Raw genomic sequence first — 22,943 nt, 5'->3', positions numbered from 1 at the left:
TTCCTAGGAGGGGTGCCCTCTGATCACCCACATAGCCCTCCTCTGGGCCAACAGGTCCACGTCCTTCTTACTGGGGGAATCCCCAGAGCTGAACGCAGTGCTCCAGGTGGGCTCTCACAAGAGCAGAGTAGAGCAGAAGAATTACCTCAGTTTTATACTAGAAACTGGTCTCAGTTTTATACTAGAAACTGAATAATTGATCACATGTGAAAAGCTGGTTCTTATTTTTCATCATCAGAATATATTTTTAAGCTAAACATTTTTCTGTGTATTAATTGAAATGTGATGTAAGCTTTCTGGTAGCACTTCTGCATGAAGTGACATGGGAATATTATTTTTAAATCAAGCGTATATGTTGTTACAGCTCTTGAAAAGATGCATTTGGTAGAATATGACCTTTGTGTCTACTCTTACATGAAATGTAGGGTCTAAATGGTTAAGATGTATATGAAAGCAAAAAAAACAGAATAACCCAAAATGAATACAAAAGAAAAAAGATGGTTTACCATTCACATTTTCTCAGTCTCCACCTTGTGTTGGTGAAATTCTGGAAGTTTCAGCATAGAGCTGTTGATTAAGATATCAGCAGAAAATGCACATAGCTGGCAACAAAGGCTGAAGGGGTCTACAGAGCTCTTTCTCAGTGTATTTCTTTTTGGGCCATCAAGAACATTGTTGTTTGAACAAGAGGGTTTAAATGAATCAAGTAACTGGAATGTGAATAGTCTCTTGGGTAGGAAGATGTTAAGAAACAGGAAGGGGAAGATTATATGAGGCTCCTAAATATTGTCTCTCTGAAATTGTATTTGTGATTTTTTGTGTGTTCTTGCATTTTCCCTGATAGAAAGTATGAATTTTTCTTTCTTCTGCTTCTCTTTTTTCTAATCAGTTCACAGGCATGACTCGGCAGGAGGCTTTAAAAGCTCTTACCCAGCAAGCCAAAAATAAAGGAATAGGTGGAGACCTAACGAGTGACAAATTAAGAGACTGGTTAATATCTCGACAGCGGTACTGGGGAACACCTATTCCTGTCATTCACTGTCAGACGTGTGGCACTGTCCCTGTGCCTTATGAAGATTTACCTGTGGTGCTGCCCAGTGTAACCACTTTCACAGGGAAGGGAGCTTCACCTTTAGAAACTGTTCCAGAATGGGTGAACTGTGCCTGTCCAAGGTAAGAAAATGAAGCATTTACTGCAGGCTGAGAGAGATCCCTTTTGTACTTGCATGTTTTGTGTGCTCTTTCCTTAAGCACTGACAGCTGACCACTCTGAGACAGGACACTAATCCAGCAGGATATTTAGTCTGACCCAGTGTAAGGGGTGGTGTTTTTTTTTTTTCATTCTGTACTCTGTAAAACTCCTTATTTGCAATACAGCCACCCCACTGCTGCTGCTTCATAAACAAGCTGAAGCAAACCTTGTTGATCTGAAGTTGGAGGAATGAAAACAGGAAAACAGAATTATCTCCTCACTGCCCTCCCTTTCTTAACTGTGTTTTTCACTTTATTTACTGCAAGAATTTTCATTACTTTTCACCAGCAGTGTTCATACAAAGCTTATGATGTTTATTGAAATATTTCCTTTTGGTAAGGAAACTAATATCGTGTTCATTTTCTTAACAATAGTCCAACAATAAAGTGTTGCCTCAGCTATATTATTCTTTATCCTGAAGAATCACATTCACTGTACATTACAGATGGCAGCATTATAGTTCAGGTAGAAGGAGATAGTAAGTATATGCATCTTGTCAATGTTGCAATCTTTATTGTTAGTAGCCCAGCTGTTAAAGAAATGAAACAGCTCAAATTAAGTAGCAAGAGATAAGTCATGAAAATCAGGTGTCTGATCTTGGGGACTGCTTAGATAGTGTGCACTCCGGAGTGTGCATACAGGTTCTGCAGAAGGAACTGGTAGAACATGAGTTATCCCAGAGAAGTTTTTCATCAGCAGTGTAATGCAATACTGCTGCTAACAGACTGACTAAATGGGAGGTACGTTGTCAGGCTGCCAGGCAAGAGAACCAGACATATAAATGGACATAGGGCTCTCATTGACAATGCAGCAGTTTTGTAACAAGCCACTTTATTTTAACATTTCCAGGATAGAACATTGCTGTGGTTTTCATTTCTAATTAGGTAGTTCAGGCAAAGCAGTTCTGTGGTTCTCTGGAAACACGTATTTTGATCTTTGTTGGTAACATGTATTTTAAATAAAATGCACATTTACTTTCATGTATCTGCCTAGAAAATTTCTTCTCAGATATGCCTATTTAAATTACATGTAGTTACATATTTTAAAGTGTGATTCTTGCTAAGATCTTCAGGTTTAGTAAAGGCCCTGGGAATGCTCTGGTCTAAAATTGCTAATTTTAACTGATTTTTTTTTTCTGATTTTATTGAAAGCTACTGTCTACAATCCTGGCTTCTTTCTAAAATTAATTCAGAAATAATTTTATTGCTTACTGTGCAACAAAGTGCTTTTGATATGTAGCAAATCCTTACTGTTTCTATATAGTTATTGTGGCTGCCATACTTTAAAGTTAACCAAGGGCATTTGTTTAATCAGAAATAATGGATACAGGATCAGTTCTTAGCTTAGAACATGAGAGTTTGCTGAAAATAATTTTTTTATTATTATAATCACATTTATTTGGCTTTTTTATTTTCACTTAGTTGATAGTTGTCTTCAGTATTGATCATCCATATGTCTGCTACAATTTCAAATCCTTTGAGCTATTGCCTTTGTGTGCATAGTCTTCCTATCCCCATTTTTCCTTGCTCTGAGAAGTTCTGTCATCCCTTCCTTTAGTCCTTCTCTCCCATAATGAGTTTTTTTTTTCTTCATTAGTTGCATTTAATATCTAGAATTAATAAGGAAAGCAAGATGGAAAGATATGAAGGTCTGTGAGTACTCAGATTTGAGCTACAATAATGTTAGCAATCATAAATGGAAAGAGATGCCTAAGTTATTCATTGTTATACAAGTTCAGGTAATTGTGTTAGTTGTCTGAATATCGTCTAATCAAATTACAGTATTGTGCCTGTTATATAAATTCTGAAAGATGTCCATGCTGTCTCTGTGTTAGTGAGCCATGTCCATTTAGAGTACAAGCAACAGCAGAGGCACGAAGCAGATATAATTATGGTTCAATGACCATAAAATATTCTTGCTTTTCACTGTTTCTGTATAATGCAGTTTAATTTTGGCCAAGTCTGCTTATATGTGAAATTTGTACGAGTATTCTGTATTCAAAACAAAACAGATACAAAGAAGTAAAATTCCTTTGCTACATTATTCCCGTTGAAAGAAAAGCTTGCTGATGGAGATGGATATGGGGCAGAGACAGAGTGAAGGCGAATGCTAAACCTGTGATATTCTCATCAACTTGCCTTGGCAAGCCAAGCTGAAGCATCAGGCAGACAGGCAGGTACATGTTGCAGCTCAACCATCAAGCTTGAGCACAGACTACAAATGCAGCTGGAAAAAATTAAATAGCAAAGGCCCGTTTATTAAGTAAATTCATTACATGTATACATACATGTATTTATTGCATGTAACTTTGCATGCATTTATAAGTTGTGTCCATTTGTTACATACAGCTGGTGATACTCACTACATATATTATACACAAGCTTGTGACAGGTTGCAAAGGCTTACTTTAGAGAAATTGCATTGTTTTCGCAGTAAAGGTTTTAAAGAGAGATCTATTGCAACAAATGGAAATTTATTAAATGTAATTATTGACTCCTACAAATAAATAATTTGTTTGGGAGAAATTAGAGGAAAATAACCCAAGCTTCTAAAATGTCATTTAAAACTATTTCTCAGTGCTGCCAGTGTAACTCCTAGCAAAAAATCGATTCTCAGTAATTACAAATTAAAATTGTGCTGCAAGTTTTAGAAGAGATTTGATACATCTCAGTGAAAGTCGAAACTACTGAACTAAGTTCATTTTTTTCGTAGAGATTATAAATGGAATCCGAAAAGACATTTTTGTAAAAACAATCAGTGAGAGGCAAACACCTGCTCCTTCTGTTGAGTGTTTATAAAATGATTTGTTTGCTGGTACCTGGCAAGTGTGATATATATTCAGTACCCACTAACTTTAAGGCAAAGGATGCTTGTCTGTGCTCTAAAGCTTGCTTAGTCGTTTTTTTTAATGACATATCTAAAAAAATCCAGGAACATGTGATTGAGAAGGCTGTCTTGTACTGTGCAGTCTTCTGCTATTGCTTTATATTATGGCTGTTCTGGCTCTTTTTTGGTTTGTATTTTGTTTCGTTTAGGATAGAAGAGAAAGGAGAGTTGGTGCTATTACTCACACTGGACTTTTTCTGAACATATCACTCTTCAAGCTGTTCAAACTCTTTCAGTTTTAAATCTAAATTTCTTCATGGCTGCTCTGTACATGTTTATTCTTTTTGCCAAGCTTGTCACTTACCTAAAAATAGTTCTTATGTGTCTCTCTGGCTCAGGTGTAAGTCAGCAGCAAGGCGAGAAATTGATACCATGGATACATTTGTTGATTCTGCTTGGTATTACCTGAGATACACTGACCCTCACAACACTGACAGGTAAGGTCCAGATGCAGGGCCATCTGGTGGGCAAGCCTACTTTACAGAGTAGAAGGGAAGAAAGGAGGAGGACAGAGGCCAGATTTGCTGGTGCTTCTAGCTTAACTGCTTTTGCAGAAGCCAGTTTAAACCTATGTGCTAACCTGATTTTGTGTCTGCTCTATGCCTGAGAGCTGCACAGGGTTGACTAGGAATTGCTCCAAAATTGTGGCATTTGGTTGTTCCCATGCCAGGAAATGCACAAGAGCAGTACATGTAGACAGCAGGAGCTACGAGGCAAGGGGCAGAGTTTGCATGAAAGGGCATTACAAGGCCGGGGCATAGTGGAAATGTTCAGCTGAGAAGCTAAAGATAGTTGTTAGTGAAGGATGCTGTCAGGAATGACAGCCTACCATGACTCTCTCTGAGATTGTGGTAATTTGCTTTGAGCATACCTTCCTTGGTAATATACTGAGTATTTTGATGTGTAGACAGATAGCACTTTTCCACTGGGAAGAGAAGGAATAGTATGATGTAACATCCAGCTGTGAAGAATTACACCTTAATTTCTTTTCTTCAGAGTTCCAGTAACTCTGGCTACTTCGTCATGCACAAACACAAAGTGAAGTGGTATCAGAGCAAGCTTCTGCTGTGTATTATTACTTTGACTAAATTAGTAATTAATAAAAAGAGATTTTTCATGGGTTGTGTGTTAGTGGATGTAGCATGAGGAGTATGGGAAGATAGATGTAGTTACTTAGCCATTTATCTGCATCGTAGTCTGCCTGTATTAGCACTGCTGATAGTGCCCGGAGGTGTTGTCACACCAGCATTAAATCAGCCTGCAGAGACTGACTCAGCTGTCCAAAAGCATTTCACATGCACTGGCCAAATTAGATTGCCACCTACAGTCACTGGATGGCTGGCCATTACCATTTCTTGAATATTTTGAGAGCCATTCTGGAGGACAGTATGATGGCAGCAAATTTGAGGAATATTTTTCATGTCAGTCAGTTATTGCACAGATAAATGGAAAATGTCCAGGAAATGGCTTCTGTCATCCTGATAACTTATGGGAGATAATGAGCTTCATGTTGGTGAATGAGTCTGGTGGGATGTATTTTGTTTTTCTTATTGACATTTCCATTTTAGTATTCTCGATGTCTGTGTAAAGTGTCTTCATGTATATGGAGCACGCACGCTTTGAGAAGGTCACATCAAGAATGCCATTCAGGTGTCTGTTTCGGCTGCTTGATTTTATGTGAGATATGGGTAAAATACACAAGTGTGTTTTCTTGCTCCCTTTTACAAAGAGGATTTAGTGGAACAGTACTACTATGTAGTCTAATTAAGATAAAAAGAGTTGCATTTTTGATATTGATACCACATATAAGGATATTTGGGGGTTGATTATTTATTTACTTATTGCCCTGAACAATGTCTGGGTGCATGCTACGTACCAAGTGATTTAAGTATAGCTGGGCCAGTTATTTTTTTATATTGGCAGCACACATCCAGGTAATCCGTCAGTTAAACTAAAGAAAACTCTTCTGTGAACACTTCTGTTTCACATTAGTTATTTTCTAGTGACAGTGTGAATTCATTGTTAATAATATTATTTAAGTGACATGGATTGCTTTCTCGGTGACAATTTGAAATATTAAGAGGGACTTTTCCTGATGAAGATGAAAGAGTCATATGCAACATCCAGCTGTCAAAGTAACAGCTTAGTGTAGCTGAGTATGTTTTATATTGAAATAAAAGCATTTGTACGGATTTCTGTACTAGATCTCTACTTCCATTTTATGTATTTGTTAATTTCTGAGCTACATATACTTAAACCTTTATTTCTGTAAGTCATTTCATAAACCCAGAATTTGGGAGAATTACTCTGTTGATCTTGGAACACTGTGAAGAGTGGTAAGTTTTGACTTGTTCTACGAAAGACATGAATTTCACATCCATGATTTGCTTCTGGGCTGATCTGTGAGAAAAAAAGTGTTGCTATCACCAAAAAATAATACTAATAAAAAAAGTTACAGATGGAATAATTTAATAAGCTGACAAACAAATAAATTTGTTAGAATGGTGCTGTAAAGCATACATCAAAGAACATACATGCAAGTAGGAGCCCATTACAGCAGACGTACAAATATTTAACGAAACAGCAAGCAATGCTAAGAAACGATGCAGAGTGGCCTCAAATAATGTAGAAAATAGACTATAAAGTACCACCAACATTTACTGTAAATTCACAGAGCATCCTCCAGTTTGAGGACGATGACCTATCTGACTCTTCGGAACGTTTTGCAGCACTATAAGCTGTTACATTGCCCTCTAATGGCAACAATGCAAACCTCCGATTAAAAAAAAGCAACTGTTTTTAAGTGGGCATGTCTTTTGAGTCTTTCATGGTAGTATATTTTTATGTAAAACTTGGTATTGGTAAATAGTAAAAAATCTAAAAGCTAGACACAGGGTGTTTATGAAAAAAGTTCTATAGAGCAAACAAATACTTTCATCACTTTCTAAGGTGATGCGTGAAATCTTAGTTGAACATCTAAAATATATGAAAATAACATTTTTGTTGAGCTGTTTTTAAGTGGAGATTTTTTTTTCTATATGATTCAAAAAGCTTACCACTTCTTAAAAAAATTGAAAGATCTGATAGCAAAATTAAAGTTTTATTGTACATTTGTAGCTCTCATTAAATAGTCTTGCCCAGTCAAATATGATGAGCTACATTAGAAGAGCTGATCTTTCTTCTTCACATTGTATTTTTCCTATTATTTTTTTTTTCAGGCCCTTTAATAGTGACTTGGCTAACTACTGGATGCCTGTGGATTTGTACATTGGAGGAAAGGAGCACGCAGTTATGCACTTATTCTATGCTAGGTTTTTCAGCCATTTTTGCCATGACCTGAAGATGACCAAACACAAGTAAGCCTTACATATTTCTATAAAAACCTTTCAGATTTCATTTGTCTAGCAGGAATGTTATTGAACATTGTTATGATAATGGAACGTATAGGTCTGAATTTTTCTGCTCATCAGTCTTGGCTAAATACTTGGTTTCTTACAGTCTGTTACATTTGCTGTATGTATGCATACATAGCATGTTTATTTACTACATGGGTATTAACTGGCTCAGAGCAAGTGATAAAATGTTGCTGTAGATTTTCAGCCTGCAAAAGGTTACAAAAACAAGTAACTTCAGGCATTCTGAGTAATGCTGTTATTTCAAATTATTTTACTTCCTGCATACTAATACCGTTAATTCCAGCGGAACCATGTAGATGTATAAAACTAAGCACTCCTGTAATTCATTGCAGTTTTGGAGCTGAACAGTACAAAATGCGTCTTTTGGTAATCAAAAGCAACATATTTTTTTCTGCTGTTAATTTATTTTTATTCAATTACTTTCATTTAATAACTTTTAACTACTCTTGTTACTGATGCTGTTGTAGCCCAGTTCATTATCCCTTGTTTTGGTTAGGAGTAAAGCTTGAGGCAGGAAGGTGAGTCATTTGTTGTTCTATTCTTTGTTCTGTCAGGTTCCCAACTTGATGACCCAATTTCCACTGAAATTCTGCCCTTTTGTACCTTAAAATGCCATCCCAGGAATGCCTCTACTGAGAGGATGCTCGTGGCAGAACAGTGAAACATTCACCTGTATTCTGTCCTGTTCTCCCATCAGCAGAGATGTTTGAATACATTAAGTCAGAATGAGTGATCCCGTAACAATAACTGCTTAGTAATTTCTCAGCTGGCAACTCCTCTGCATTCATTTTTTATTCCCCAAACTTGATGTAAAACCTACATACGTGACATTGAACTCTCTTAAATGTAGTGGTTTTGCTACAATACTTGAATTTAAGTAGCCATACGCCAGAAAAGGATGGAGTAGGTAATGGGGCCAGTGGAATATTTCCCTGAGTTATTTCATAATCATTTGATGAAAAGAGGTGATTCTGTTTTCATTACTCATTCTTGCATGCAAAATAATTTACAGTGGAAGATGTATTTGAAATTGTGGATAATTTCTGTACCTGTGGTTCACCCTGTTGCCTCCAGCTTGCTTAGCTGCAGCAGGAAGACTGCTCCTTCCTTGACAGAATGGGCCCCTGAAAGCTGATCCTTTCTGTCATAGGCACTATTTCTTTTAGAAGAGAAATTCAGAGCTTTTTCTTACAAGCAGTTTCAGGCTTGACAGTGCTACAAAATGCTTTACAATGCTGATCTGTCAGCCATCTAGTGGAGTTGTAACACAGCAGCAAAAAGAGTTCTGCTAGTCAAATTCTTCTACCTCCCTAACCAACATTAACTGTGGTGGCTGAAGTACTGTTACTGTAAACTGAGACCACAAGGAAGGGGAGATTTGCTTGCAAAGTAAGTGGTCCTCCACTCTGGTGTGCAAAAAAACTAAGAAGATTGGAAAGAGGACAGCTTGGCTGATAAGGTGCTTCTGAGTGACCTCAAGCACTAAAAAAAAAGCACACAGAGAGTGGAAGTGGGAACAGGCTACCCCTGGAAGAAAGCAGAAGCATTGACTGGGTAGGCAGGGTGCAATTAGGATAAGCCAAAGCTCATCTAGAATTGAAACTCCTGAAGAAGGTGAAGGCAGTAAGAAGGACTTCAGCAGAAACATTGACAGGAACATCAAGGAAAATGTTGGCCTGATACAAAATCAGACCAAATAGCCTAGAAATGAAGGATAATTATTGCCAAAGCTTTTGTTGTCAATGTCTGTGCTTAGTAGGAGAGTCTGGGGGAGAGGGATACTTCCCAAAGTAGGGTAGGATTGAGTGAGGGATCAGTTAAGGAAACCAGACACCTACAGGTTCATGGGACCAAATGGGATGCATCCGGGGGTGCTGAAGGAACTGGCCTTCACCATTGCGGGCTGCTCCCTATTGTACTCACTGTGCTCCCTGACAAAGAGCCCCTCCCCAGCTTTCCCGTAGTTCCCCCTTAGGTACTGGAAGGCCGCTATAAGGTCTCTCTGCAGCCTTCTCTTCTGCAGGCTGAACAACCCCAACTCCCTCAGCCTGTCTGCTCCAGCCCCCTGCTCATCTTTGTGGCCCTCCTCCAGACTCATTCTAATACTTTCATGGCATCCTCGTGGTCTGGCTGGGAAGACAGGCTCAAAGAGTCAGTGGTTCAAAGTCTGACTGGTAGTTATTTACAAGTGGTGTTCCTCAGGTGTCATTGCTGAGGCTAATTCTATTTAACATCTTCATCAACAATGCAGACAGTACAACAAAATGTGCCCTCCGCAGGTTCTTTGATCACGGGACACTGGGAGTAGTGGTGACAGGAATCTCATGAAGTTCAGCAAAGACAAATGTAGAGTCCTGTACACAGAACAGACTACATATGGAAACAGCAGGGGCTGGGACAACTAAGTAAGAAGGTGCACTACAGAGACATGTTTTAGGGGTCCTAGAGAACACCATGTTGGATGTGAGTCAGCAGTAGGCATGGGAACATACTGCACTGGGTTAGCAAAAGCATGTCCTGCTCAGTGCTCAGGAAGTCACATCATGTCCTCCTTTGAGGCCCCAGCTGTGAGGAACATTATCAAACAGAAGAGGATCCAGTGGTGAGGCACAAAGGTGATTGGGAACTAATACATGTGGCATACAAAGAGAGGCTGAGGAAGCTGGGCATGTTCACCCTGGAGAAGAGGAGGCTGAGGAGGGAATCTAGTTGCAGTCTGCTGCTACTAAAGGAGGATTAAAAGGAAGACAGAACCAGACATGTCCAGAGAAATGAGAAGAGGTAACAGTCAGCATAGACAGAAAAAATGTGACAGTGAAGGAGGTCAGACACTGGAACAGATTGACTAGAGAGGTTGTAAGATCTCCATCATTGGATATTTTAAAAACTCATCTGGATGGGCCCTGAGGAACCTATTCTAACTTTGAAGTTAGGTCTGCTGTGAGCAGAGAGTCGGACCAAATGACTTCCAAAGGTCCATTCCAACCTATGATTCTGTAGCTCTATTAATTTGGAATGTGTTTTGTTCACATTCTGCTGTGACAGAACAACAGTACTGTGCAGTGCAGACTGGTCTAAACACGGGAAATTTCAGAGAAGACTCTAACTTCAATGAAAAAAATGCACAAGAAGCACTGACTCTATCTAGTGACAGCAGCAGAGAAAATCAAAATTGCTTTCTGTAGGAGTAGTTTGAAGGACTGCAGAGAATCCCTTTGAGGTCACATAGAAACTCGAGAACTTGCACACATGGAGATGTGTTACAGCAATGCCCCTAGGACCTGTTGTTTGTACTGCTTGTACATGTGTTCAGAATGCAAGATGACTGTAACAAATTCCTCACCATGCATAAAATCGCTTGCTTGCTTTAGCTCTACACAAGTTAAAACATTAGGTGCTTTTAAGCCATGAAGTCAAATTAGGTTGTTTTGATATGGAAATTGCATCTCCTCTATAAATATTCCAACATTTTTAAAATAACGTTTTAGCATTTGTCAGAAGCCACTTTTGCGTAGTTAGGATTGCTCAAGGGCATATCTCAGAGATCCAAAAAGGGTGAAAGGGTGACCAGAAGCCACAAGCTTACTGTTAGCAAGCTTAAAGTCATGGTATTGAAGCCCACAGCTCTGAGGGAAAACATATATAAACGTATTAAGTGTATTAAAGCATTAAAAAACACTGCCCTCTTGTGCATGTTCAACTTTCCGTAGTAGCTCAGTTCTGTTCACTGATTAAACTACATGTAGGAAAATTCTGCTGTATCTGTAGGTACAAAGTGTTACCTAGTATCCTGACAAATTTTTATGAGGTTCCCCCAGTAATCTATATTTTTCACTTTGATAGCTTTTCTTCATGAAAATCTTCATTGTTTGGCCTCTACCCTCTTTACTTTCATTGCTTTTTTCCTGATAGTCTTTAATTCTATATTAATGACAGTTAATATAACAATGAGGTTGCAATCAGAAGTTAAAAATTCCATAGTTCAGATTTGCAAAGCAATTTCCTTGCATGCAATGCACATTATTACAATAGAGATATTATAGGCCATTCATTTACAGATGTCACACTTTCATATCAAACGCAATGTTTGTTGGCATCTAAAATGGTCCAGGTGTAAATGTAGTTTAAATATCCCCTGGAGACGGAGCATGATCTTATTTTTTTCTTAGTGCATTGAACTGGAAATGGTGGGAAGAGTTGCTCGTTTTCTCTAATAATGACAGGACAGCATAAATAGCACCCTCTGGGTACTGGTACATGTGATGAGAGATGAAGCTCAAATTGATGTTGTTTTGTTTTAGCAATCTGTAAGCTGCAGCAGTTCTGGATTTAATTCACAGACCAGTCAGCCCTCGCTGTTGTCACCACCACTGGGAGAGGGGCCATGTAGGGAGCTGGGACCAGCACCTACCTCGTCTATTCCAGCTTAATGCACCATGGTGTGTGTGTTGACACACTCAGGTACACCTGCTCAACCATAGTATTGCAGGTAAAAGTTGCACAGAATTTGGCTCTTCCCTAGGCTTTAGTAATCAGCTCTGTCTGATGAATAATTGTAAATGGAATCTAGCACATCTTCCCTGAAGGATTATAAAGCAATAAAAAAGTTTATTGTTTCCATTAAGTCAGCAGATAGGACTCTGATAGAAAGCAAATGTGTTGAATAAGAAGGTGCTATTTTTACACAGCTGCATTACAAAATAAAATAAGGCATCTGTGACAGAAAAAGCTTATTCTATAAAGGAAGGGTGTTAGAGCTTCTCAAAGTTCATTAGGGACTTGATCACAAGTGTTGATTTTCATTAAAAGCACTCAGCTATTGACTGTGTACAGTCTGGCTGTTCGATATCGTTTGATCTTTCTTCTGCCTAAAACGATCTGCTCCTACCCCCCTAGACACTTATATTGTGGCCTCCTACAGGATTGCCAGCTTGTTTCAGATGGATCTAACTGCACATTTCATGAGCTTCTGAACTCAGCTGCCACTGACTGACCAAGGTCTTGTCTCAGCTTTGGGGCACAGTATTGGGCTTTCTCAGCTTTCCTAAAGATGTGGGATGCAAACACATTCAGTAAGCTCCCTTGCTAGTGCTGTCCCTTCTTCTCAGTCCAGTATTTATCACTTTTGCAGACTCCACAGACCCAGCTGGGTCATTTGTAATTGGATTGAAAGTCCCACTACTTGCTTTACCCAGGGCAGTCAGAAGCCTGAGGACGTGGCACTGAGCAGGAGCACTTAGCTGTCACTCGTGCTTGCTCCTTCATCCCTTGTGTGCTCCTGTACAGAGAGATTGGTCTGTCACAGACCTGAACCTGTATAGGAAAATTTCTGAGGGGGAAAAGGTGGGTTACACGCTTCATGCCTAGTACGGGTAATCCTTGGAGATGCAAAACAGACTGCACAGGTGGGCACCCATTTGATGTGCAAGATGATCAAAAGCTGCATAAAAAGAAGGCCAAAGTGCCCATACTTCAGCATGGATGCAAACAGACATGACAGGCAGGTAAACGCATATCCAGTTTCAGCATCCTTATAATTCAAAAGGTGACTGAGCCTCCAGAGAAACTCAAGCCACCTCTTCATTTATTGTGCTGGAAAGGTCTGGTCTGTCTGTCTGGACACAGCTTTGTTTCAATTGCTTCCCAGCCATACTACTCACGAGGTTTTTATGAGGCCAGGCCACAGGCTGGTGTTGCAGTATTGAGATCAGAATTACCCCAAGTGCTGTGCTGTGGCATCTTTGCCGTTCCCTTCCATAGCCAGGAAGCACACCAGTTTCTTTGAAGGGGAAAGTTATAGTTGTACAGCCTTATTAGTGCATATCAGAGTGTCACTCTACATCTGACCATGCGATGGAGCCATTACAACACTGGCAAAGCCACTCCGCACATCAGGAGAAATTCATTACAGGGCTCAATTTGTTTCTGAGCCCTGTGTTTATTAGACAGGCTCTGTTTTTCTCATTTTGGGCATTTCTCCATTCTCCTGCGGTCTCCCACTAGGAACATGTGGAGTTTTTTATTCCCCATACTTGGTAATGTATTTTGTATTGCATTTTTGTAGCCTCTGTCAGCATAAACAAAAATAGGAAATGCTCATTCCTGCATTCAGCTTTTAATAACTTGGCATATGATCTGAACTAACGCTTTGTCATTAAAAAATAAGTGTTCCCTGAAAAATCACTTCCAGTGGAGAAAATTATCTGATTTTGATGTTCTGCCTACCTCATTAGCTTTATTTTAGTTAGCAACAAGTGTAGCTATTTTAATAATTGAGATCTTAAACAGACTGAAGTACTGAATGGTAGGAGAACAAAATGTTTTTGTTTTTCCTTGGTGGTGTAGTTTATTTAGTTTGTAGAAGAAACTGTCCTGGAAAGTTATCTCCTAAAGTATTTTTATACTTGCTTGTTGCTGATAGGATTGCAGGACTTTTATTCCCAATATTTGTCTTTTCATTAATTTTGATAATTTGAGATAACTGAGATTTAAGCTGATTATTGCCTCCTATTTTTAAAATACTTTGTTTGTTTGTTTCTACTGCCCAAATTTGACTTCATTTTTCATCTACCTGAGTTACTTTAACTTACTTATAAATATGATGATTTTTCAGGCAACCGGTGTTCAAACCTGACTTCAGAAAATATTTACACAGATCCTCTTACTTCATATCGTTGATAAAAGCAGGTAGCATGGTACAGACCAGTGCTGCTTGGTGACTGAATGGTACACCATGTGCCAGTACTTGCACAGTATTTGGAAGTATGCAAAATATGCAAGGAAGGAAACTCCTGTTCAAACATGAATATATTGAAGATAAAGTTTGAAGCCTGTTGCTTTCTCTCTCCTGATTTAAAGGTTTTCTTTGAAATATCTCCTTGACTGATAGTCATCAAAAGTTTTAAGGAGTAGCATTTGGAAGGCATCTGCTTTAATACAGTAAAAACATGCACATTTATTGTGTAATTTAATAATGATTTAAATATTTTATTGAATAAATTACTGTGCTTTAAATCATTAAGTAAATTTTCCTCATGATCAACGTGCTTATATTTCATAAGATTGTGAAATATGAAATTGACTCCACAAAAGTGAATAGTGTTTTGGACTGTGATTTTTGTAAATGTAAAGTAAAATGTGGAAGCCTGTTTTTATTGTTTCTTCTTTAGATGGACAGATTTATTCTAGCTTTTTGAAAAATATGTAAATACAAGTGATACATCCTTTGTACACAAGTGTTTTGGTAGATACATGGGCCTTTGTTAGGTGGAATTGTGGGGAATTGAGATAGCTTAATGCTGAGCACATGAGCGTTAGGAGTTACTGGCCAATACTGAGCAGGACAGATTAGTACATCCTCCAAAATGATGGTCACCAATGTCTTTGTATCTGAGGATCCCATGGGAAAACTGCCCCAAATCTGTACCCTTTGGATCTGGCTCCATACCTCTTTCCTGGCCACTAAAGTTCTTGGGGCTGCTTTTACAACTGCCTTACTTTCCTGACCAAAACCTCTAGAGATTACTTTTGTTGTCCTTTTTCCAGTGAAAACAATAATAGACATCTGACTCGGTGAATTAGAAATGTAAGATCCTCAAAAGAAGCAATAATGTATCTGTCAACCAGAAAAGTATTTACTTAGAGTTTTTTCTTGCTGAGTGCCCTACTGCCTTTAGCTTTGGTTGTTTTAAGGCTCATTTTATCTCTGCGATACACACATTGAGTGAGAACTTACGCTTCCGGATGTAAATTTTTTTTTAGAAAATTAAAGTTTTAATGTTCAAGATGCTAAAAATAAAAATTGATCCACTGAAGTGAACTTTCCAGCATTGCCATTTTCTCGTGTACTCTTTTTCTTACAGCTAGGTCTTCATGGTTAGTTCTGCAAAGAGGCAAGGCATGCAAATGCTTATGTTGGAGAAACTACCTTCTCAGTTTATAGAAAGAAATGTGCAGCGAGCATTTGATTTGTTCCAAAATACTGCATTTCTTAGAGAGAAGATAGAACTAAATATTTCTAAAAAAGATAAGGGTTTTGTACTTGCCCACTTCTACAAATGGGGATTTAGCTTAGACTTGGTGAACTTCCACAGTTGGCCAAGGAACTTCTGTGTATTATCTGTATGCTAATTTGAGAAGTGGCATTGTAATAACTCAGCACTAAATCAGGATGCAAGAATGTGTACAGAATACAAATAAATACTTACACTTGTCAGCCCGGCACCATGAATAAATGCAGAAAGTGCTTTTTCTAAGGTGGCAACCATTAATGCACAGTCATCGTGAAATTCTTGTTTCATTAAATAACTGCCTGATTGGCTCAACATCTGAGGCTTAATCTAAAGTATGCTTTTGAAAGCTGTTTTCAACATAAACGTTTCTTTATCCTTCCATCCTTAGGGAGCCTTTCCATAAGCTTTTGGTTCAAGGTCTTATCAAGAATCAGACGTTCAGACTAACATCAACAGGCCAGTATTTGAAGAGAGAGGAGATTGATTTCACTGGTAAGAGAAAAAGCATGGGAAAGCCAGCACAAGTGCATACAGAAAGTCAGGGACTACTTCAGTTAAAAGAAGACATACAGGACTCAGTGCTGGGAAAGTTTGGTGGAGAAAAATGGATCCTTGTAATATCACAAGCAGAGAGTGTCTTCTGTGAGTTTGGGAATCATATCCACTGCTGAGTGTAGAGAGACCCTACTAATCTAGCAACTTTTAATTGCAACTAAATACAGAAACAATGCTATGATATTATTTTAGCTCCAGTGTAGTCCAAAGGACCAGAAGTCAGTTTTGGTAAGACAGTGCTCAGCCGCTTGCTGAATGGAGTTAGTAGTCCCATCAGACAGATAACCTACAAAAACACTGGCAAAGTTAACACAGCTGGTGGTATATTTGGTAAATTTTACATGTGTAATGGGTATAGGAAAAAGTGCTATTTCTCACCTCTTCCCAGTGCCTTCACTGCATAAGCTGAATCAGCTGCCCTTGTTTGGGGAGCTGTAGGAGCAACAAGAGGGGCTTGGTCACATTTGCCTCCCTTAAGCACTTCCCTCATGCAGCCTTGTTTGCTCTGCTCTTCTCCTGAATACAAATCCCATAAGACCATTAAAAACAGACAGAAGAACCTGTTACGCTTACCATTATCTGCTATCCTATTTCTTCCATAAAAAACAACAGGTGGTTTTGCTTGGGTGCACCTTTATCAGTGTAAATGCCCCTTTCCATCCTTAAACTCATTCAACAGAGGGCAGGTTATTGCCAGGATTACAACTGGAGTTATAAACCTGGGTCCATAAAAGCTAACAGCAGCTCAAAATTGTACCAAATTGGTATACCTATCTAGGAAGTTTTAAATGGTATGGTTATAACAGTGCGTAAATCTCAGAGGCTGTCAAGCACGTAGGATGAGTGCCAAAATACAGCTTCCAAATGGTAGAAGGACACTTTCTGTCATGAGGCAATGGAAGTATTTGGATGTTAGCTGCGTTAAAATATGAAAGTAGGAAAAACTGGGGAGGGAAAAGGGTTATTACTTTTACAATTATTTCCCCTCACCCCCAAACAAACAACAAAAGAAATAGAAATAGTTGTTTCTTAATTCTTAATTCTTAGATAACCAAATCAATGGTTGTTACAGGTGAGCAAAATTTGTTTTAATATTTTGTGTATGTCTTAATATTTAGGCACCGAACCAGTTCACCTAAAAACTGGTGAGAAACTCCAAATCACTTGGGAAAAAATGAGCAAATCTAAGCACAACGGAATAGATCCTGAAGAATTAGTGAAAGAATATGGCATTGACACCATACGTCTTTACATTCTGTTTGCTGCTCCTCCAGATCAAGACATTTTGTGGGATGCTAAAAGTAAGTCAAACTCTGTTGTTTTTTTCCTGGTGTGGTACATTTTAAGCGCAAAATTAAAACAGTTCTTGTTGCCCAAGTGTTTTGAACAGTTGAATAAAAAAGATACAATTTTAATGTTTCTTTTAAAAGAGAAGTCACAAAACTATGACAGAGAGGCAGACTTGCAAGATTACCACAAGCAGTTTACCTCTTTAAAGTTAAAAAAATATATATGTCTGAAAAGCATGTCTCAAATGATACTTTACTCTGAAATAGTAAGAGTGCAAACTTGGATCTTATTTTCTGTCTCTTTTTTTTTTTTTAAATTATCTACAAAGTATTGATTGAAATTGATTATTTTAAGATTATTTTCTTCATTATAAGATAAAACTTCACAATTTTTACAATTGATGTAAGATTGTTTGCAGTACAGTAACCTTGCAAGCCAATTGTGATAACAAAATAATGTTTAAATTGAAGAAATCAATCAAGTAAACAGAAAATTGTCCTATTAGGTGGATATTGACTTATTAGGAGAATATTAAACACCACTTCTCATTTGCCATGATCCTCCTTACTGGATTTATTTTGATAGTCTTTCGAGGATTGCCCTCCAAACTTTATTCCTTGTCTTCACTTGTGGAAATGAGGGCAAGATCCCATGTCATTCTTTCCCCGGTGTGGGCAAGTAATTGTCTAGAGTATGCAAGACCAAATGTGGCCAAATTTACCCAGTAGCTTATTACACCATTACTACAGTGTTAGATAATACCAAGCCAGAGTGTTTAGATGATCTACAAGCTTCCGGTATGAACAGGAGATGGAAAGTTTGGGAAGAGCATTGTGTTATGCATCCCACCTAGGAGAGTTCATGCGGATTGTGCAGACATAGTCAATCAGGCTGTATTTTGCTGTTCCAGATGTGCAGGAAGTCTTTCATCTAGTGCAATCGGACACATAATTGGTCTGTGTTAGTCACTCACATGTGTTTTACTTCTTCCACTTTTAGTAGTAGCCCTGGCGGTCTTTTCAATTGCAGTTACTGGATCAGAATTGGAAGCCCTTATCAGCTGGAACATCTTACGCTATATTGCTACTGTGCAGTGCAGTGTGATGTGGTGATGTGCAGTCTAGTAGAAACCTGATGCATCTGGAACAGAGAGCTAAAGCCATATGAGTGCCACACCTCAAGCCATACCGTTATTAATGGCTCTGTGCCACAACACATGGGGTAGCTCGTAGCAACAAAAGTATATGTAATTTTTAAGATCAGATTTTAGAAAAAATCTCAATTACTAAGAAAATGTGTGTTTGTGTATGTATATATATATATATATATATACACATATGTATTCTTCCAAGAGATTGAAAAAAGAGAGCATGCAGAATTGTTTTCTTGAGTCTTCAAAACACAAGGTGAACACTCTAACATTGACATAACTATATTTAATAGATTTAGCAAATATTTTTGCTATATATATGTTTTAAATCATTACAGAAAATACATCTGTTTTTTATTATTGATTTCTTTCCATTAAGGCAACACAGCATTATTTTTAAAGTGCATTTTTAATTATATTGACATTTTTCATGTAAAACATAGTGTTTTGTTTCAGAATGTTAAACTTTAGCATGCAGGTTCCTTTTTGCTTTTCTTTAAAGTTTTGGCTTCATCCATTGTAACTGAGATCTGTTTGTTTCTGCAACCTTTCATTAATCTCAGATGATGCTGTACTGGGTGTTCAGAGATGGCAGACTCGTGTCTGGACGCTTGTAACCAAACTTATTGAAGCAAGGACTTCAGGAACCATGCCCAATCCTGAGCTTCTGAATAAAAAAGAGAAGGCTGAAGCCAGAAAGATCTGGGAACAGAAGAATCTGGTAATTTCTGAGGTAAAAAAAAAAAGCACTTACATAGTTTGTAAATGACTAAATAAGTTATTGCTTTTGTAAAAACTATGCCTTGCTTAGAGATCCAAAAGTTGTCCCACAGATGAGTAGATCATAAAGTAATTTTTAAGTAAAATATTCTCTCTATAAGTAATTTTATTAATCTACAAATTTCATAGGACAAAACTTTTCTATAAAGTAGTAACATTTGTATTGGTAAAATTTATCTCCTGTGTGCCTTATTTAAAGGCTGAAGTGTTATGGCATTAAAATGTTGTGAACCTGGGTTTGGAATACCTCCATTTCCAGTAGCACAGCTGTAGGTGAGTTAGTTATGCAGATTATCCCTCACAAGAGTTTTTGATCTGTTTGCTTCACACCTCATTATTATGCCTGCTGTTTCATAGAGATGAAAAAAAAAAGTTGTTGGAGAAATATATTAGCATATTCTAAAAAAATATTGAAATAATTGTTCAGTTTTTCTTATGTGTTAAGTCTCACGCTGTGTTTAGTGTCAATTCAATTATGCAAGACTTGGAAGGAGATCTAAATACTTGTAAAATTAGCCTAAGACTTTTTTCTATGCTTAAAATTTTACCTGATTTAAATCCTGTGGCCAGGGACCTTCCAGGTCTTTTGACAGTCATTAGAGTCATAATCTTATAATCTTACAATAATTATAATCTATGTACACTCTTTCACCAGCATAACTGAGTTTACACACATGAAGGCCTCCTTTAGGAACAAAAGGAAGATATTTTATTAAAGGAAATAGAGTGTGCTCACTAATACACAGTCCTAATTGGTGGTGATTAAAGCTTTTAAAGTCTTGAAACAGATGGAAAGCTAGTCAACTGAATTTTTTATATGATTATTATTTTCACACACACATGTGGTTTGTTTGCATGCCAAAGTGATTTCCATGTAAAAGGTAACATTCCATGTTTGAGAACTTCAATTAATTAGTGACAGCACTTTTCTTTTAATACAAGGTAACAGAGTACTTCACAAAGGATCATTTGTTCAATGCAGCTATTTCTCGACTGATGAGCCTCTCTAACATACTCCATGTAAGTATGCAGAATGAACAAAGGCAATTTGCTGTCAGTCGTGGTTCCGGTAAGTCTTTATACAAAGCAAGAGCTGCCTAATCAATAGTGTTCCAAAAGTCACTTACTGTCATTACTGACTCAAGAGTCTTGTGTACAGTAGATTGAATTATTCAGATTAAAAGAAGGATGTTCTAATATCACTGTATTCCTTACATATACTATGTTTTGTAGGAAGAGCTTGAAAGTCTTAGAGGCACTAGGTTCTGTTGTTTACCTCTGTGTCCTCTATTTCAAAAGGATGCGTTTTGTTTTGTTCTGTTCTTTGTTCTGTTCTGTTTTGAAACAAGTTGCATATGTAGCTACATATAGTAGCTCTGAGCTCTGCTGTCCAGCCAGTTCTTAATCCACCTCACTGTCTACTCATCCATCCCACGCTTCCTTAGCTTGCCTATGAAAGTGCTATGGGAGACAGTGTCTAAAAGCCTTGCTGAAGTCATCCACTGCTCTCTCCTCATCCACCCAGCTAGTCATTCCACCATATAAGGTTACCAAGTTGGTCAAGCATGATTTCTCCTTGGTGAACCCATGCTGACTACTCCTGACCACCTTCTTCTCCTCCACATCCTCCAGAGAGCTAAATATTTGAACACCGATATATTTTGTGACTAAAGAAGTCACCTTTCAAGAACAAATTTCCTTATAGCTTATTGACACTTCCTCTTTTGAGTCTTATTTGAAAGGAGGAAGTGGGGAGTTGGGTGGAACTAAATATAGAAAAGAGGTAGTAGTTACTAAAACTTATCAAATCTAGTTTGCATTGACCTCATTGGTATCAGTGATAAGAATTTGCCATCTGAAAGCTCTTCTGTGGTCTGTGTCAAACAAATCACTGTTTTTGGACAATTTTCCAGTAGGCAGGAACTGGTGATTATCACACCCACAAAATAATTCTCATAAGCTGACAAGTGTTGACATTCTTCCATGCTGTTTCATTAGGGAGATGAATCACAAAATAAATGCAGAATCTGAACTTAGCATGGGATGTAATCATACTGAGTCAAAGCAGAGGCAAAGAAAGAAGTTTATCCAGCTGCCTTTAGTGCTCTTCTTTTCTCTTAGGATACAACAAGCAGAGGAATTAAGGCTAAATTTCTGCCAGTCTGGCACATTTGCAAGAAATGGAAAATTGTCATTATGAGGGCAAGCTAAACAGTTTACTAAAGCAATCTGAACATCAAACCATAGAAGGCTATGTTGCACTTATCACCCCCAGAACTCCCTTCTGCTCTAAAACATCACTTGGGCACTAAATTCAGCTTTACCTAAACAACTCTAGGATCCTGTACAACTGAACCTTATTCCAGGAAAAATCATGCTGCATTCATCACAAATTGACTTTCTTGTGCAAGAAGTTTACCTCTTTAGGTAGCTCTGATTTTATCTAGGCTTGTACTTACCGAAGTGGTAGCATTCAAAATACTATTCAGGGCCACAGGTGTCTACACAGGTATGTGTTCAGTCTCCTGTACCAGAGTAGATCCCCAGGGATCTGCATCAGCCTCTTCAGGAGTAGATTTCCAGCTTCTCCTTTTTTCCATAAATGTCAGAGAGCACTTTGTGACCACGAGATGCAATTTCAGTTCACCAGAAATTTTTGTAAGTTCCTAATTTATTATGAAATTATACTGTCCTGAACATAGAAGTTGATTTTAGGTTTTGTTATATAGTTCAGTTGTATTGTTCAGTTGGAAGGGACCTTCAGACATTAAAGTCCAACTGCCTGACCTCTTCTGGGCTAACCAGAAGTTAAAGCGTGTTGCTGAGGCCATTATCCAAATGTCTCTTGAACACAGACAGGTGTGGGGCATCAACCACCTTACTAGGAAGCTTGTTCCAGTGTTTGACCGCTCACATTAAAGTCGTTTTCCTCATGTCCAGTCTGAACCTCCCCTGGTGCAGCATTGTGCTGTTCCTGCGTATCCTGTCATCGGTGACCAGGGAGAAGAGACCAGCACCTGCCTCTGTGCTTCCACTCCTCAGGAAGCTGTAGAGGGCCATGAGGTCGCTTCTTGGCCTCCTTTTTTCCAGGCTAGACAACACAAGTTTCATCAGCGTATGTCACAGAGGCAAAGTTTTCATTTCCACTGTTTTTAAGATGTCTTAAGGAATTATTCATGCATGTACTTTTCAATTAAACTATTCTCCTTCCCACCCCAAAATATTCATATTCACAATTTATTTTCTTTTCTTTCTTTTTTTTGTTTGTTTGTTTTTTCACTTAGCAAGCTCCTCGAGCTCTTATTCTTCACAGTGCAGAATATGAAGATGCTCTGGCTACACTCTGCATTATGATTGCACCTATGGCTCCACACATTGCATCAGAGATGTGGAAAGGTATTTATAGAAATACACTTTTTATTGATGTAGCAGGGCAAAAAAAAAAAGCAAAAAGCTTGCTGAAAGATCTTTAAATCATGTGTTACTTTTCTCTCTTTTCTGCATCTATCCTGTCACCTTTTGTCATAATTCCTAAACAAACCTAAAACTTGTTGTTTCTTTTCCTTTGCATACAAGACTAAACAGAGAAAGGGAGAAGGGGG

The 22,943-nt window shown here is 38.1% G+C and overlaps 1 protein-coding gene across 5 annotated transcripts in view; it reads left to right on the top strand.

Annotated features, from left to right (window-relative positions):
• Positions 1-22,943, top strand: part of LARS2 (leucyl-tRNA synthetase 2, mitochondrial) — a 108,192-nt gene that overhangs the window by 66,597 nt on the left and 18,652 nt on the right. For all 5 annotated transcript variants that reach the window (XM_082752647.1, XM_082752650.1, XM_082752648.1 and 2 more), the window contains exons 12-19: positions 890-1,173; positions 4,477-4,575; positions 7,357-7,494; positions 15,955-16,058; positions 17,240-17,422; positions 19,125-19,294; positions 20,284-20,361; positions 22,626-22,737. In XM_082752647.1, the coding sequence (XP_082608773.1) occupies positions 890-1,173; positions 4,477-4,575; positions 7,357-7,494; positions 15,955-16,058; positions 17,240-17,422; positions 19,125-19,294; positions 20,284-20,361; positions 22,626-22,737 (1,168 nt within the window). The remainder of the gene's footprint in view (positions 1-889; positions 1,174-4,476; positions 4,576-7,356; positions 7,495-15,954; positions 16,059-17,239; positions 17,423-19,124; positions 19,295-20,283; positions 20,362-22,625; positions 22,738-22,943) is intronic.

This window comes from Aythya marila, assembly GCF_965140915.1.
Source record: "Aythya marila genome assembly, chromosome: 2".
Lineage (NCBI taxonomy): Eukaryota > Metazoa > Chordata > Aves > Anseriformes > Anatidae > Aythya > Aythya marila.
The sequence above is the reverse complement of the archived record's forward strand: the minus strand, read 5'-3'. Positions and strand labels throughout refer to the sequence as shown.